The 18,463-nt window shown below is 47.0% G+C and overlaps 2 protein-coding genes across 3 annotated transcripts; both read left to right on the top strand.

Annotated features, from left to right (window-relative positions):
• The first annotated feature begins 679 nt into the window (after positions 1–679).
• Positions 680–2,423, top strand: fibinb (fin bud initiation factor b). Its single transcript, XM_079737082.1, has one exon. It carries the CDS (start codon positions 1,114–1,116, stop codon positions 1,729–1,731), a length of 618 nt encoding a protein of 205 aa, XP_079593208.1. The 5' UTR covers positions 680–1,113; the 3' UTR covers positions 1,732–2,423.
• A 961-nt stretch (positions 2,424–3,384) lies between these two features.
• bbox1 (butyrobetaine (gamma), 2-oxoglutarate dioxygenase (gamma-butyrobetaine hydroxylase) 1) lies at positions 3,385–18,421 on the top strand. 2 transcript variants are annotated; one of them, XM_079736156.1, is made up of 8 exons: positions 3,385–3,495; positions 4,420–4,879; positions 8,314–8,428; positions 15,311–15,509; positions 16,228–16,333; positions 16,465–16,661; positions 16,959–17,125; positions 17,483–18,421. In XM_079736156.1, the coding sequence occupies exons 2-8, from the start codon at positions 4,430–4,432 to the stop codon at positions 17,647–17,649; spliced, it is 1,401 nt and encodes a 466-aa protein (XP_079592282.1). In that variant the 5' UTR covers positions 3,385–3,495; positions 4,420–4,429; the 3' UTR covers positions 17,650–18,421. The 2 variants fall into 2 exon arrangements, with proteins under 2 accessions (XP_079592282.1, XP_079592281.1); XM_079736155.1 differs by lacking the exon at positions 3,385–3,495 and adding an exon at positions 3,503–4,045.
• The last annotated feature ends 42 nt before the right edge of the window (positions 18,422–18,463 follow it).

The raw sequence follows: 18,463 nt of genomic DNA, 5'->3' as shown, positions 1-18,463 counted from the left end.
GACTTCATCTTGTATTTTCCAGCAGAAAGAGACCAGAGCTTTATTACCGCTGTACTCTAGTAATAACAGAGCAGCCTTGTCCTTCAGATTAATAAATCCTGCTGAAGTGAGTTCCCCCCCCCCCCCCCCCCTATTCCCCCAGAATCAGCCCAGCCATACGTTTCCATGTATCAAGTACCAGTGATTCCATGGAGATTGCTCAGCACTGCACCTAACCGACTCACCGAGGTTGAAACACTTATTCATAACTTTCGAACAAGACCAAAACATTATCATCCTGAATAGAGGAAATGGGAGATTGAGATGGTTTTGTGGGATTTCTTGGATGGATTCCTTCGGCTAAATGTCACTTTCCTAATTGTCAGAAACAATGATCTTATTTACTGAAAGAATGTCAGTGCAATGCAGGCCAATGATAAATAGTCACGTGAGTAGATATAGGAATATTAAAACAGAAAACAATCAACAAAAAGCATAAAGACAAATGCTTTGATATTTTATAGGCTTATGGGGGAATGTGTTCTATAGTGAGGAATGAGTTTCACGTGACTGGATGAAACCAACACAGAAAAATAGTAGTCGCTCATTTCAAGCCGAGTGATTCCAAGTTGATATGATAATGTGATGCATTGTATAAAACAATGTAGGCCGATGCATTAGCGCATTAACACAAAGAGGCCTGTCCCACATTGTAATGCTATTTGACACCAGATCGCTTCTAACTGCTGGGAGCCTCTCCGTGGTTCCTCTGAGCTGGGGAGTCCTCAGTGACGGAGGCTGTAACCTGATCCAGGGGGTCGAACCCAAACAGTTCTCTACAAACCAGCTCTGCGCAGACCAGATGTTGTGTTGGAGGTTCAGCGCTGAGTCCACTTCGAACTCGGTCGTGGCTTTACGCACAATAAGGAGTAACGGGCTTTGGGTCGGGGCTGGTTCAACCCCTACGAGGACTAGTTCTACACCCTGTGGACCACAAGCTCACCAGGACGCTGAAGCTTCTCCGACATGGTTTGGTTTTCCCCGGTGGGTTAAGTTCAGAAGGTCCAGTCGTCTCTCGGTTGTGGACTCCGTTAAACCCAGGGCTCGGTGTTCGGTGTTGGGTTCAGAGGCTCCATGGCGGTTCTCCTCCTGGTCCTGTGCGCCCTTATGCTCTCCGCCGGCCGGGCGTCGTACCGCGGGCCGCTACACCCCGAGATGTCCAACGGGACCTTCCACCACTACTTCGTCCCGGACGGGGACTACGAGGAGAACGACGACCCGGAGAAGTGCCAGATGCTCTTCAAGATGACCGACGAGCGGAAGTGTGGTCTGGACGAGGACCACGACTCGATCATCCGGGACGACTTCACCATCATCAAGCGACAGATCGAGGACTCCGCCCGGGTCCTGGAGGGCATCGGGAAGAGCATCTCCTACGATCTGGACGGCGAGGACAGCTACGGGAAGTACCTGAGGAGGGAAACCGCGCAGATCAACGAAGCCTTCACCAACTCGGAGAAGTCTCTGGTGGAGCTGGAGGTGAAGTTCAAGCAGAGCCAGGAGAACGAGCTGAAGGCGGAGCACCGCATCCACGACGACTTCCTGGGCATGGTGGTCCACACCCGGGACGTCCTGAAAGACACACTGGATCTCTCCCTGGGCCTGAAGGACAAACACGAGCTACTATCCCTCATCATCCGCAGCCACGGAACCCGGCTCAGCCGCCTGAAGAACGAGTACCTCAAGTTCTAGAGGATGTCTGTGGAGCAGGAGAAGAACGAGAACCTCAAGTTCGAGAGGAAATGGGGAGCAGGAGAAGAAACAGTACCTCAAGTTCTAGAGGATGTGGAGCAGCAGAAGAACGAGAACCTCAAGTTCTAGAGGAGCTCTGTGGAGCAGCAGAAGAACGAGGAGCTCGAGGAGAGGAGGTGTCTCATCAGGGATGAACTGTACATTATCTGATTATTATATCTGATCATATACATCAGTTTTAAACGAGGCCTTCACCCGGACAGTAAACTATCGAAGTGATGACGTTGACTGTCCCTCGACGACAGGTGTCACTTACACTTCACTAAACATGGATGTTAGAGGATTATATGTTTACACTATTTACATTATGGTGGGCTGACCTTGCACAGTTCTTGACTGTTTCAATGCTAAATGCCTACATCTGAATAGATGATGTAATCTGTGTTATTGTTAATAATGTATTATTAAAGTTAATAAATACTGTGACTGCCGAATTATTATTTTTTAGATGACAATAATTTGTGTTTGTATTTTCTGTAATATGTCTGAAAATAGAGCATCCTATCTATTATTGTCAAAGTATATTCAAATAATAATATTTGACTGATAAGACTGCAGGCAGCACTTGTGGACTTCAGAGTCAAACGTTTTGTATGGTAACACGTTAATAAACACTATATGTTCTCCTCAATAAAGCCCTGTTTTAAACTCAAATGGTCGTGTGCATCAGGATGTTTTATAAACTCTGTCCAGGATCTGCTTGCAGGAGAACAATTAGAAGACTATATGAACATAGCATAGCAACACATGATGTGGTAGAACGCGCCTCTCTGTGTTCTCAGAGGGTTCAGGCTTAGCCATCAACTGGCTATTTTGAGGGGCAACACACACACACACACACACACACACACACACACACACACACACACACACACAGACACACACACACACACACACACACACACACACACACACACACACACACACACACACACAGGGTCTCTCTATAGATAGATAGAACTAGAGACTTCTAAAGAGAAGTTCCTGTACCGTGTAGCTTTATATAACCTGACTTTGGTTACCATTACATCCACCGCGGATACAAACACCACCCAGAATAGTTTTTGGCAACAGGCCTATGGTTCTATTTTGGCAAAGGTAACTTTTAGAGAACTATCAATACAATATTAAGCCCACGGTAGGCCTATTCGATTAAATTATGTAGACTTAATCCTAAGAACAATGTATGGACATACCTGTATGTGCACACACCAACACACACACTCGACCATACATCGTATAGTATATATATAGAGTTAAAATATAATATATAGATTTATAGTAGTTCTTGAGTCATAATAGCATATATAGTTATACAGAGTTAGTTATAATAGCATATATAGAGTTATAATAGAGTTATGTGGAGTAATAATTGTATATATAGGGTTATATAGAGTTATAATAGGATATATATATACATATATAACATATATATAGAGTTATAATAGCATATATAGAGTAATAATAGGGTTCTGTAGTTCTATAGAGTTATAATATCATATATGTAGTTCTATAGATATAATATAGAGGCTGGCCCGTCAGGTCGTAGTGACGTCGTCGTCCAGCTGCAGTAGATCAGAGGTTACAGTCTACTGTCTGTCACTACGTGGAGTCACGGCGCGTATCGCCCCCACAACCTTTCACCTACTTCCCGTCGGTCGCTCCGGATCGGCGTCATATTATCGGGAGGACAGAATATTAAAGGTAAGAAGTCTCTGAAAGGCTCTTTAACGATGCTTACGTTTATTTTAAAATGTATAAGTGTAAATCTGTAACTCGTCCAGAGCGGAAGTGGTTCTGGCTGCAGACCAGTACGTCAGTCCTCACTAACAACACTAGTTCGTCTGAGGCGAACCAATGCCCTCAAGAATATCACTAGTCCCTCTAAAGCGCACAGAAATGTCCACGACGTGTCCACATGTTAGAGCGCTGCAGTGACTTTCATTCCGTTGTAGTTGTTGAACATAGTCTGTGCGGAAAGAGATAAGAAAGAAACCGCTCAATGAGTCGTCACGGTAGCTTGTTATCGTTAGTAAAGCTACAATTTATCAGGAATAAAGATACAAAAAAGTAAGAAGATAAAGGATCAGGTGCATCCTGGAAGCAGCCAATCAGAGCAGCCAGCTGAGGTGGTCCCACCCCGCTGTGGGCTCGCGGAGGTCTGGACTGCCTATATATGTAGGTAACCGCCGATGTTTGATGTCGCTGACTGCTTGAGAAGACCTCAGATAGGCCAACCACATACATTTGAAAGGTAAGGTTATCTGATGTCTCTTTTGTACTGTATGCTTATAACTAACAAAGGGCTGCAGAGAGAAAACTAAGGTGAGGGAGGTTCCTAATAGGCTATTATTATTTCAGATCCAATTCAATAGTCAAAGCATTTCACTAGGACTCGTAAAATACACCTAATCTGTTTCCACATTGTGGTTTCCCCAACTCGTTTACCTAACCTCTTAATTCTCTAAGCCGTCAGAAGGACTTCCTTGAGCTGAGAATGACCTGTTAAGAGCATTCCCGCCACAGGTGCATCCGCACACAACTCAAATCACTGGCGGTCGGCCGGGCTGTAGAGCCAACGTCTGTTCACTGATCTAAGGACTCCTCTCCCCCCCTGCCTACCTCCAGCGGAGCCACAATGTCCCTGAGCAGACTGGCCCGGTACGGCCTGTCACGACGGGGGCCCCTGGGGGCCCCTCCCGCCCGGCCCCTGGGGGCCCCTCCCGCCCGGCCCCTGGGGGCCCGGCCCCTTGGCTCACTGAGCTGCCGCAGAAGGCCGGGGCAGTGGCCCGCCCGGACCGGGCTGCGCCCGACCGCGCCGCCGTCCCGCGGGCACCAGACGGCGAGGGCCGCCCCCCTCCCCGGGGCCGGCTGCCAGGTGTCGGCGCTGGGCGCCCGGGACGAGGACAGGCTGCTGGAGGTGGTGTGGGGAGACGGAGGGCGGAGCCTCTACCCCTACACCTGGCTCAGAGACAACTGCCAGTGTCCGGCCTGCACCCTGCAGTCGGCCCAGGCCCGCAGCCTGCTGTTCTCCCAGCTGGACGTCCACACCGGCCTCCAGGAGGTGCAGCTCGGGGCGGACAACCAGGTAGGCTGCGGTGCTCCCTAGGCCCGGGCGATTCCTCCAATTTTGATCGCGATTTTTATTTTAGCGTCAAACGATCACAAAATTAACATAATTCAGTTTTTTTTTTTTTTTTATGTTTTATAGAAAGGGCAGAATAGCTGGATACATATCTGTTTATCATTTTGGATTGGAACATTTTCTTTTTGACCACTTTGTGTATTTTAAGGCGAAATTTCAAAGTTCTCAGTTGCAAAAAGAAATCGGAGACATGCTGAATAAATACAACATGTTTTCAAACTCAAAAATAATCGTTTGAACAATCGTGATTTAAATATTGACCAAAATAATCGTGATTATGATTTTTCCCATAATCTAGCAGCCCTAGTACTCCCCCACCCTCCTTGTCAATAACCTGGTCCACCTGGGTTAGGGTTAGGCCTCAGGACCGCTTCACAATGGATGCCAACCTTTCCCAAACATCACGGTACTGCTTACCTCCTGGTTAGCTGCTTTGATTCAGGCCACTTGTGTCCATTGCTGGTTCTGTTCACCTATTACCTGGTTATGTAAGGTGACCCCCTTCTGGGCCTGCTTCCTTGTGTTCCTGTATGGTTGCATATTAAAAACCATTTCCAGGAGCCTGGATTTAACTCATATCTGGGCTCGAGGCGAGGAACCCGCCTAAACGGCCTAAACGTAACAAAGAACAACACCTTCTCCAGCACAGCCCAAAGCAGTGGAGGTCAGGCCGGGCCGTGCTGCCTCTCTGTCTCCATACACCTCCACTGATGGGAGGGCACCAATAGTGTGTCATTGTTCTTTGCCCTGCATTGATTCCTGCGTTTTGTGCGCTCTATTGGGTGCCATAAGAATACGGTGCATCATTAAACAATATAATCGGTCACAATCAATTGTGATTGTGTTGGCAGTGATATAGATAATGGGATATTTTTTTATTGTGTTTTTGTTGACATTCTGCTTACTTATGAAAGGTCTAATATGTAACATGTCCTCGATCAAATATCTGAAAAACCAAACAATGTTTGCATTTTTCTTTGTTCTGAGAGAATGATGCCATCCACGATTGATGTTTTTCCCCATACATTTTATCATTCAAAATAGGTCAAATCCTATTTAATTATAGAGCTGCTGGCCTTTCCCTCATAGAGCAGACGGCCTGAATTCTTAACAGAATCAGTTCTAAAAATCAGTATGAGGGATTCCAGAAATACCAGAAACTCTATGTCTTAATCACAACGAGTGCTTGTGTGCATAGGCGTCGATTACGGGGGGGACGGGGGGGACATGTCCCCCCCACTTTCTAAAATACGAATTTTGTCCCCCCCACTTTTGCGACCGAAAAAAAAAAAAAAAAATCTCCCCACATACTCAACCGAAATCGTCGAGTCTAAATCATGCGATAGGCGCGCACGAAGACATCCTCACAAGTCACAGCATGCACAACAGCAGGTCTTTACAGTCTGCAATTGATTGTCTGGTAAACTTTGTTGATGTCAAGATAAGTGTTAAATTGCCAACACTTTTCTTTGTCCTGTGTGTATTAGTATTACATATCCGAAATCCCGAGCGCCAATACCCTGGTGTTTCCAACGTCGTTTTGCAAAACAAGCCAAAACACAAACTGGTTTTTCAACACCTGACAATACACTGCAGAGCATATTTTAATGCAGCGTTGAATGGATGAATAGCTTACATAAGGGTACCCACCACTTTTCAAACCACACTCAAGCTTATGGTTATTGTCCCCACCACTTCTAAAAACAAACTGACGCCCTTGCTTGTGTGGAAGCAAACCACTTTGCCATTGCATTTTGCAAATGGAAATGTATACCACATTGAATTCATAACATACAGATGTTATGAATTCAATGTGAAACCATACAAAAAAAAACACTTTAAGTTTTTTTTTTTTTCAATGTTCACTAATTCAGATATACAATTTCAAGTTGCAGATATTCATATTTAAGCGGTCAAAATACAGACATGAAAATTCAAGGCATAAACATTTGTTAGGACAAGCCTGAGCAATCAAGACTGAATGCGATCCAATCTACTGCCTGCCTGTCCGAGCGCCGTCTGTCCGTCATGGCATTTGATTACTTCTGGTCTCGACTGCTCAGGCCTGTCCCTGGTCCCTCACTTTGACTTTTTATGGTTTGGATTTTCTGGCCCGTTTTTGTAGTGATGCGAAGTTTAGATCTTTATCCGGACTCGGACATTCGGATGTCGTTCATTCAAATGAACAAATCTTTTTGAGTCGGATCATTCATTGGCACATAGCAATAAGGCGTGTCATGTACGGTAGTCTAATGCGCTGGCGCCTATACTGGGTGATGTACGGTAACACCGTGACGCCGTAAAATATTTTTTTTAAGCAGAAAAATAGACAAACATTCTAGCTCCCTCCCCCAACCCCGACGTCATAAAGCAACGTTCTACAGACTCATAAAGTTGTTGAGTGTTTTGATCTCGGATGACAGCGCTGGGCTGTCAATCAAACGTGATCACATTAGTCCGTCAACATGATTCCTGACTGAGCCACGTCAGTTTGATTTGAACTGGCATGGTGGTTAACTTCACGAAGCTACTTCACCGCGTCATCAAACTACGTATTTTGTTGTTTTATTAAAGACACCCCTTGCTGCAGAAATTAAATATGTACATTTTTCTTCTGTTTACACTCCTATGAATCTACTACTGCTGCTTTATTATTCCCTGTGACTAGTTTGGTTTGGTCGGTTTCAATAAATGACGCTGGCAATGTTGAACCTTGCCAGGAGCTTTTATTGCTTGTGTAAACATAATCCCTTAATTGCTACAGCAGTGGCATATTAACTGACTTATAAAGTGCTCAGGGAAGTGGATCAAAGGTTGAACACTTGATAGCAAGCACCTTTCACTTCATATGCTTTGTTTATTGCACGCGGTCGCTCTGCTAATGGGCTCATAAATGCTGATGATTGCAAACTGCTAAAGACTACTAAGCCTACACCTAGACTACTCCTAGACGACACCTAGACTACACTGAACTACATCTAGAAAATTGTTGCAGTTCTTTAAGGAAAGAAAAAAAAACAGATGTTCAAGGGGAGGTTCAACTGTCTTTCGCTGAGGTTGAAACCCAAAAGAGCTAAAGTGATGAACTCAAATATAAATGTTATGCTCCCTAAACACACTACGATGTCACTTTGGATGTGTCTTATAAACCAATGAATCAAAACCAATAGTTAGACACCATGTGATTGATAATTAGTCAGTCTGACTGTAGTGTCCCTGTTCCACAGGTGTCCATCGTGTACCACGTCTGTCTGACTGTAGTGTCCCTGTTCCACAGGTGTCCATCGTGTACCACGTCAGTCTGACTGTAGTGTCCCTGTTCCACAGGTGTCCATCGTGTACCACGTCTGTCTGACTGTAGTGTCCCTGTTCCACAGGTGTCCATCGTGTGGCCAGACCACCACGTCAGTCGCTTTGAGCTGCAGTGGCTGCGGAGACGCTGCTTCTCTCCGGCTGCCAGGCAGGCAATGCAAGAAGAGCTCTTCATCAACGGTGAGACACAATTTAGAAGCATTCAGAGCGCTTATATCTGTACATTGTTCCCATTTAGATGAGGCTGACTTCTATTGTCCCAATGGCGTTACCTTTCATGACAGTAGAGTAGAACGTACGAGTGCCTTGTCCAGCAATGTCTGGGGTTGATTGAGATGAGATGTCTGGGTCGTTGAGGTTCCAGCGCCGACACAGGGGAAAAGGCAGCCCTTTACGAGACATTTACAAGACAGCCCCCGGCCCAATGGCCTTTACGAACCCCGCCGCCGCGGCACGGGGAGTTGAGTGCTGGAGGAGGCGGGCTGCTAATAGAACGGGGGATGGCTGCAGACTGTCCTCGTGGTCCTGCAGGACCGCAGGGCTGCACGGCTCCTGCTTTGACTTCCTTCCAGACGGGGTTGAGTGTGTGTGAATGTGTGTGTGTGTGTGTGTGTGTGTGTGTGTGTGTAAAAGGCTAAGAAAAACCCTCTCCCGTGTTGCAGATGGAAACAGCCTCTCCCCGTCATCTCCTCTTCCTCCCCCATCAAATTACGCAAACAGGCAAACAGACAATCTGACAGACTCTGCGTGCACAAGGCTCACACACGTACACACACACATACACACACACTGTGTGTGTGTGTCTACTCTGTGTGTGTAAAGCTGTTTTGTTTTCCAACCACTGCCTGTTCAGAGCCAGGAGAGTCTTGAAATAAGAGCAGAGCTTAAACTGTCTGCATCCCAATCGAGCACACACACACACACACACACTTACACACTTATACATACACACAAACACACACACACACAGAGATACACAATCTCTGGGTTAAATTACATACTATTTAATATCAGTCCTAACAAAAGTTCCACTGATGTGTACAAAAATCGCATACATTTTTGGATTCTCTGACTGTATCTGTCTCTCTCTCTGTCTGTGTGTCTGTCTCCCTCTCTCCTGTCATATGGTGTGCCTGTCTGTCTGTTTCTCTCTCTCTCTCTTCCTATCCCTCTCTCCTGTCATGTGGTGTACCTGGTGTATTTTACAGGTCATTGTGTGTCTGTAAAACCTCTCCACAGTGGAAGTAGAGTCCACTCAGGGCACTGGGAGGTCACTGAGCTAATGGGAGCTCTGGGGTTGGTTGTTTTCTTTAGTTTTTTCAAGGGCGCTTCACTCTCACTATCATGAATAGAACTCTAGTCTGAGTTATTGAGTTATTTTCCTCAACCATGTTTCGGAATCGGCCCCCAGCACTGTGGAGGGATGTAATTAAGAGGGCAAAATACTAGGTAGTGGTATAAGTAGTCAATAATTAAACGCACGCACACGCGCACACACTACTCTGAATGTAAAGGTAAAGAACCCATGACTGACACATTTATTTGAGGCTTGTTTAGTTAGTTTCTTTGTTAGCTCGCCTTAATAATATGTCCTTGAGACCCAGTAATCTGTTGCAGTAAGTAACCCAGAACCCTGACGTCTGCATGGGGAATGAATCAAGATGGGAGGTTTGAGGCTCTGCTGAGTCTGTGTAACGCGGACCCCCGTCCTGCCATGTGGAATAATGATTCATGGGTACGGTCCTGAGACTGAGTCCTGTGTTCCTGCCAACTTTAAAATTGCTCTTGACCACAGAGAGCATTCTGAAGCCCAAACAGAGCCTGTTGCCAGTAGCGACGGCTCCGTCTGCAGACGCTGATCAACTGTTGCTTGAGTTGTGTCCGACCCTCGTTGTTGTAGCTTCTTCATGGCTTATGGTTCAGCCCATCACAACATGACTTGGTTTCAAGTATGCGTTGTTGTTCTATGCGTTTTTTGATTCAATGGAAGATGTTTCCTGTCAACAACGTCCTTCTTCTATTTTATTACAAAATTAGACTAAAGAGGATTCTTTCATCTTCCTCCACTCGTCAAACGGCCTCGTCTTCAGAGGTTGTCATCTGTCTCTCCTGGGACCCGGTTGCCAGGCGGCAGTCTGTCCAGACAGGCTGTCTGGACAGACAGTTGTCCCACAGGCGTCCCCCAGCCTCCAGCTGTTGGCAGGAGGGAGAGCTGGAGGGCTGGAATCTGTGTTATTACGCCTCCAGGTGTCGTTGTCTTCTGGGATCGCTGAACAGCACTGATCTACACCTGCAGTGGTTATTTATTAACCCTTGTGTTGGTCTGATGCTAATAGCTAATTCTAATTGCAGCCATCAATTTGTACTATGCATCTGAAGGTAGTTTAGTGTTCAATGATTACGGTTTGAATGATTTTATTTTGCAGCTTGAATGTTTTTTTAAATAAACTACTTTTAGTCCGAGTTCTCTCTTTGGAGGGACATCAGAAAACATTTTACAGTAGCAGATTCTTTTTATGATAAAACAGCTTATTGGAGTATTGATTATTCAAGGATGTCTAAAAGTGGGAGCAACAATATTTCATCCCCTTTTAGTCACTGGACTGATTATATTTGCACGGGTTGCAAAGTAGAAGGGGTTTCCCTGATTACAATTCCATTTTGTTCCAATAGTTGTTATCTGCTGCAAAGTGTATCATTATATTTTCAAAGAAAACTATTATGTATTACCTTCTAAAGTTCAGAGAACTATAACCAAGTGAAATCTGGCCCTGTGTTGCATTCCTAGTACACAGAAGTTCTCTGGAATCAAAATCTTTTTCCTCTTTCATCCAAAGTATTTAAGTAAATCTTCCAGCCAAAATGAGGCCAAGTGAGGAAACATTTTATTCACAGTTAGTTTGTTTAGCTCTCAAGAATTTAAACTTCAGCTTGGGTAAACCTCCCAATCTGTCTATATGGAGTTGTGACCTATGGAGTTTCCCCTATCGATTACGCTGACTGTACATGTGAACTTCGAACCTTAGCACCCGGCACATGGAAGGGCAGCTCCGTTGGCTCTGCTTGTTGGCTTCCTTATCTGGATGGATTCTTCCCCTATCACCCATAAAATCGGACAGCCTTTTCCATTTCTTCCCGTATCTGACCTCTTTGATACTCAAACCAGGTCATCATCTACGTGCTTCCATTTCATGATCCCGTCCTGGTGTGTGTTTGTGAATGTAATTTAGACAGATCTGAGCAGCCAGATATGAAGCTTCTATAATAATAGATTGGATCTCTGGAGGGGAAATGCCTTTGTGCCCTATGCAATCGTACGCTCTGCATCGTGCAGGAGCAACTGGCACTGGTATTGTGTTTTATGGAATTTATTGTTTTTAGTTGCTGGAACAGATAATAATAATTATTATTGTGCTAATAAAATATCCCTCACTCTATATTGAACATTACATTTATTTTATGTTATGATGTAATAATTAATTAATTCATTATAAATTCATTATTCTTACTGAAAATACCGCAATACTACGCCAACAACGTTTCTTGGGAGGACAATGGTTCCATTGCGTTGGATATATTACTATCTCTTGCTGACGGCTCTAAACATACTTTAAAACTTGGCAGCTCCGGTGGTACATATATGTTTAACAGTCATCGGTTACTTGATTGTTATGATTAGTTTACACAGCTCCAATTAACGGATTGGTTCCAGATCAAACAAGTAGCAACTGATTTGGCAATTTCCTGTCTGGCTCTTGTTTGCCTCTCCCCATCTGTTGTGGATTCAGCCCCCTCCCTCTCCCTCGATCTATGGGCTTTTGTGGCACTATGTCATCACTGTGCACTCCAGGGCTTCTGGAAACATAACTGTGGTGTTACATCAATGGAAAAACATTCCTTCCCCCAGCCTCACATCACTTCTTGCTCTGATTACTCTGAACACAATTTGATTCCCTGACACGTGATCACTGCGGGCACCTTGAGACCCACACCTTGGATTCTACTGACGTCAGAGCTGCTCAACTCTTAATCACAGCACCAGTCATCCACTGGTTCAAAGGCCTCCAAGCAAAGACAAACTAGAAAGTACGGCTAACCCCTGACCCGGGATCTGGCAGAAGGATGAAGAATTGGAAACGGTTAAACCTTGGATGTCTCCTTCCAACATCATTCGATGTTCAGTAGATACCGATTGGAAGACATGGAATACTCCACATTTAAATCTTCTACGGACACTGAACTAACAAGAGGTTTACTTGCTCTTGTGTAAACTGGTGGCGGTGATTAATTGCCCAATCATTAGTGTCTCAGAAATAAGGGAACTTTTGTTTTGACCAGAGGGTGGGGTAGGTTAGCTTGTTCCTAGCTTACCCTGAGACAGAGGCTTATTATACCGAGCCTTGTGAGACAAACACAACTCACCATGGGCTACTTAAGTAATGTTGCTTATAAATGGTCCCCCTCCAAGATGAGTGAGCACAGCAATACGTTAGAATCCCAATAATTTGTCCCTTTTCAGTAACTTAAGCTAATATCCCCCTCTGAATCCCCACTGCCTTCTGGTGTTCAGCCCGTCAGAAGACATTCCACAGATAGCCTCTTGAAGGCAGCTCTGTGATTAAAACTCCACTAACTCAAACAGCTCTCTGGATAACCCTGTTTCCAGAGGGACCGGCGCAGTGTCAGCGCAGCTCGGGCCTCTATCTGAAACCATCCCAGGGGACGGAGAGCCAGGATGCCAGGGGCCCGCGTATCCCCCCGTCTGAAAAATGAATCTTAGCAGAACCGAGCCGGAGCGCCAAGCGGGACGGCAGATGAGGCCCATAAACCATCCTGTCACCTGTCAAATACACGTCTCCTTCAACGACAAGATGTCATCCTGCCTTACTGGAAAGCCTTCCTCCTTCTGGTGTGGAAACGGCAAGTGTGGAGGAACACGATACGGCCTCCGCATTGCTCACCTCTCTTCTGTTTCCCGACACACGCGCACGCTCGCCAGGAAGAAGACGTAAAGTTCTTCCCCCCCCAGCTGCATGCTGGGCAGAGCGGGTGAGACTAATCTTTGATTGGCTCTGCGGCAGCAAAAGGCCACGCTGGGAAAACCAGTGGCGTGAATTCACATTCCTGGGTGAGTGAGAAGGTGTCGCGCATTACACGCCACTGCGAGCAGAACATTCCGCCCGTCTGGCCCTCGGCTCGCCGTCAGCGGCCTCCCGGCTCAGACCGCCCCCCACTGGGCTTGGCCGCGTCCACTCCAATCACCGCTGATTGCCCCCGTTCTGCACACACCATTCCGCTCTCCAATCATTCCCTTAACCTCTTGATTCATTCACTAAGCGAGAGAAAAGGTCTGACTCGGCCTCATGTCTTCAGTTTAGTCCATGACTACTTCTGTGCATGTCACAAATAATGCTGCTTCCCAGTTTGACATACTTGGGCCCGCGTCGATGGAAACACACACACACGCGTCCGTGTTCTGAGATGATTAATGGTAGGAAAGGGTTTTCCGTTCCGTCTGAACGAAAGTCAACATTTCTTTTCGTGTATGTAAAGTCTTGAAATAAATATCCATGAAGACACCGACCTGAGTCCTGACCAAGTGGTCATTACGGAGTGTTATTGTTCCCATTTGGTTTAAAGTGCAGCAAATGGACCAGAGGCTCATACGGGGCAGCAGCCAACGGGTCATGTGACCTGTGGGCCTCCAGTGAGTGCTGAGCCCCCCCCCCCGAGACGCACACCCTGTTTCACAGGAGAACTTGCTACATTTCAGCTGCCCCTCTGCCCCATGCTTAAGCCTTTGTGTTTAGTGCTGCTCGTATCCAGGCAGCAAAGGGTTTTTACGGGCCTGTTTGGTCGTCTCCAAAAGGTTTTCCCCTTACCTCTTTACAAGGCCTAACAAGGGAAAGGTCATATCCCTCCTGAACTGTGTGAGGCTGTTTCTGTTTCTCAAGACGACGCCGAGGAGGGCGGTGGCACAGCTCCAGAGTTTCTCTCTGAGTTGATGCTGCATCGTTCGGTTTGTTCACTTGTCATCTCCGGGATGGCCTCACGCCAGAGGAGTCACACACGCAGAAAAACACAAAGAAACAACAACATGTCCGCAGAGCGCAGCTCGTCAGTCGTGCAGCCGCCCTTTTCCACAGCATGAGCCAGTGAGCGCCATAAATCAGCCCCACGTCAGCGAGCGGCAGGATCTCCGGTGTCCCGGTCCGGAACCCGTCTGACGATGATAAACGGTGCGGACGGCTCGTCGAGCATCATCCTCCCCAGCTGGAGACCCTCTCCTGGCAGCCTGCCGCCTCCGGCGGACACACCCGCTTCTCTGAGGGGGTCGGGGGGGGGGGGAGTGAGTAAGGGTCGACATGGAGAGCCACAAAAACCACACGTCGCCACGGTAACCTTCCTCTATCCTCCAACCAACCAAGAAGTGCTGAGCGCTGGCTTCAGGCTGGAGTCTCAGGGAGGAGAGTGGAACATTGAGCTGAGCCAGCTGGGGGGAAGCAGTGGGATGGTTTCTTTCCACTGATGGCTCTCTGTTTCGGTGAGACATGTGTGTGAGTGATGGTGTGTGCTTCTCCTCAACCAACCTTCTATTTGTCTATTTGAGTGCTCAGAACCCCGAATGCGTCAGGCGACGAGGTTTTAATTAATCGTAGCAACGACGTGGCAACAGCTGTTGCCATGGAAGCAGAGTGGTTGCAACAAATTGTTTAATTATCACGGTCAGCTGCCCATGGCATTGTTCACATTAAAACGTCCAATGCAGTCATCAAGTGTTTCATGAGGCATCAAGCCTCACGTCGTTCTGATGATGACGCCAGGCAGACCGCAGAGCCTCGCTGGCCCTCTCAAAGGAGGAAGTGGGCTCAGTCATGTGGAATTTGCCAGTTCTACAAATTGTACAGCTGGATCCCAAATAAAGGATAGTTTTGGCCACAAACTCCTGTAAACCTTGTAAATCAATATTTTCCTAACTTAAATCAACCCCTTGTTTATTGAGTTTGTGGATGTTGGCGGTGTGGTGTGGGTCATGTGACGATGTCAAGCTTCTCTCTCCAGAGCGCAGCCACTGGGACTCGGAGCTCCTGATCCCCAGCGCCAGCTTCCAGGAGGTCCTGACGGACGATAAGGCGGCCCTGGACTGGCTGCTGGCGCTTCGGCGCGTGGGCGTGGTCTACCTGCGGGGGGCGCCGTCGGAAAGAGGCCAGGTGGCCCGACTGAGCGAGCGAATTGGATTTCTGAGGCTGACGTTCTACGGGTATGAGAGTGAGATAAGATGACACCCCCCCGTTCCCTTTCCCTGATCCTAATACACGCAGGTGTTTGACCATTTTCAGTGCCTACTAAATCAAGACAACATTACATTTCCACTGCTGCTGTAGGTCCCGGGAACCAGATTTGTCGGGAGAAGTTCGGGAGAAAGTATGAAATGAAAAAGGGAGGGGGGTGAGGCACGAAACAGTGAGAGGTGCTCCATCGACCGGCCTCACGGTGGCAGGGCTGGGCGGCTCCCCCTGCAGACGGAGCAGGAGCAGAGCAGCCGCCCCTTCCTAAACCTTCCAGGAAGGTTGGAAGGTTGATGTTCCTCTTTAAGCCAGAGGAATCACCCGGTGTACTCGATCAGAACAACAGGTCTGCAGTACAAAGGCTCTCCGCTGCCAGTGGATGAGCTCATAACGCTTGAGAGGGCAGAGCGGCAAAACCCTTTAGCCAGGAAAGAGAGGATTCAGGAGCAGGTCAGCTCAAGCCATGCATGTAGACACAGACGTTAACAACAACAACAACAAACCAAGGCTCATTAGGAGACTCTCTGGTTGAATGCAAACCTTGTGTGTAAGCCCTCATCAAACCCCCCTCCTCCCTTCCATCACTTTCATCCTCGCCTCTCACCCTTCCCTGCTTTTGATCAACAGCGAGTTGAGATGAAATTAATGGATTAGCGGAGCGGAGGAGATGAACATCCTGTCTCTGTGCAGCCCAACTTGGCAGGTCGAGGACAAGGCGATGGCGGTCAACGTAGCCTACACAGCGGGTGACCTCAGCCTCCACACAGACTACCCTGCGCTGCACCATCCGCCTGGAGTGAGTCTCCCTCTTTCCACAGGAGCTTTGAAGGGTCCTTTTATCTCCGTTGTAACAATGGGGGACAGGTGTGGAGCTCGTTGCTACAACGCCGTCTGATGGGGGAGTGTCTGCATTTCTGACCCCCGTAGGTCCAGTTCCTGCACTGCATCCAGCAGGCGGAGCAGGGGGGGGAGAGCCAGGTGGTGGACGGCTTCCACATGGCCGAGGTCCTGCGGAGAGAAGACCCGCAGGCCTTCCGGACCCTCAGCTCATTCAGGGTGGACTTCTCTGACATGGGAGAGGACTACTGCGATTTCAGGGTGCATTCCAAGAACCACATCATTGAGTGAGTGCCGTGCGATCTCCACATTCACGACTGTATCTGTGTAGGAAAGAAAATCCTTTGTACAAATACAATAACTGGGTGTAAATACAGGGCTGTGTGGGGGATGGAATTGTGGTTTTGTAAGGGGAATACTGCCATCTGCTGGTCAGATTATTGATGTTCTCTAGCCCCTACAGCACGAGCTCTGTGATACGCCCAGGGCTATAAGTAATACGATAGAAGAGGTAGAGAACTGCCTGGCGCTCCGACTGGCTGTTAACCTTTCCTTTGTATCCCTGGTCCTGATGTGGGGAGCAGCGTGGACTGTGAGGGTCAGGTCTCCAGGATCAACTACAACAACGCCACCAGAGACTCTGTGCTGGACCTGCCCCTGGATCAGGTCCAGGAGTTCTACAGAGCGCTGAAGGCCTATGTGGACATCATGAACCGCCCAACCAACGTGGTGTCATACCGCATGGAGCCAGGTCAGGGGGCACCTCTTTATGATGAGAAAATCAGCATCACACTGACGTAGGGGAGGAAGATGGTTTAGAAGTTAGGAACAAATCCCTTTTGGTTAGTACTTACTTACTTTGTCGCTTTAGTAACTTGACTTTGCAATGACCATAAAGTCTTTATAGATGGTATTGGGAGTAGCGAGAAAGAATCAAGTCCCACATGCCCAAGCAGGCAGCCCTCCTCAAGGTGATGCTCAACTGTGAATGCTTTAGAGCTGGAGGCGTAACTAGCAGGAAGACTTAAGCCCCTCTTTAAAGTAAGTTTTGACAGATCATCCATCTTGTGAAACATCCGCCTGCAACACGTTGTTGTTGTTGTCTCAGGCGACATCGTGACCTTTGACAACTGGCGGCTGCTCCACGGGCGTCAGAGCTACACCAGCTCCAGCGGGAAGCGGCGCCACCTGGAGGGGGCGTACCTGGACTGGGACGAGGTCATGTCCCGCCTTCGGATCCTCCGCCATGCCGTCGTCCACGAGGACCGGCACTGAGCCTCCAGCCTCCAGCTAGCAGAGCCTCGAGCTAGCAGAGACTCCAGCTAGCAGAGCATCCAGCTGAAAGAAGCATCGAACTAGCAGAGCATCGAGCTATCATAGCCTCGAGCTAGCAGAGCATCGCGCTAGCAGAGCTAGGAGATCAACCGGACACCTGAGTTAAACATCGTAATCACAAATAACGACACAGGACCACGCTGAATACCAAGTGAATACCAAACGAATACCACAGGGAGACCACATTAAGACCTCATGAATACCACGTTGAATAGCAAACAAATACCACACGAATACCACATGAATACCATACATACCATATGTATGTAGTAAAACCTGTCTTAGATTTATAAAGTAAAAATTGTATCTTTATCTAAATAAATTTAGAAACTACAAAAAGGTACATTTGTGTCAGGGGAAAGTCAACAAGCAACACAGATCTATATTTTTTCATTCTAAGTTTTAGATTTAAGAGGTGTGGCAATATAGTTTGATTTTTCTAAACTTAAATTATTTTTCTAGGTTTTCACACCCTATGGCAAGTGTATTTTGAAGGCCTTTTATATTTTCTAATGAAAGTTTTATTGGAAGTAAAAAAAGTATTTAAGTGTTAAGATTTTGACTCAAAAGTTACCTTTTCTCCGTAGATAAATGTACAGATGAATACAAAAGTAATACAATGTAAAGTGAACTTTCATTCATTAACAATGGCGTTAAGTATGTATGTATGATGAGATGCATGTAAAACAATAAAACATCCCATTTGGAATGAGACGATGCATTATGAGTGGATGGTGTTCTTACAATAAGAATT

This window comes from Pollachius pollachius (assembly GCF_949987615.1).
Source record: "Pollachius pollachius genome assembly, chromosome: 5".
NCBI lineage: Eukaryota > Metazoa > Chordata > Actinopteri > Gadiformes > Gadidae > Pollachius > Pollachius pollachius.
Note: the sequence above shows the minus strand (reverse complement) of the source record. Positions and strands in the feature narration are given on the sequence as shown.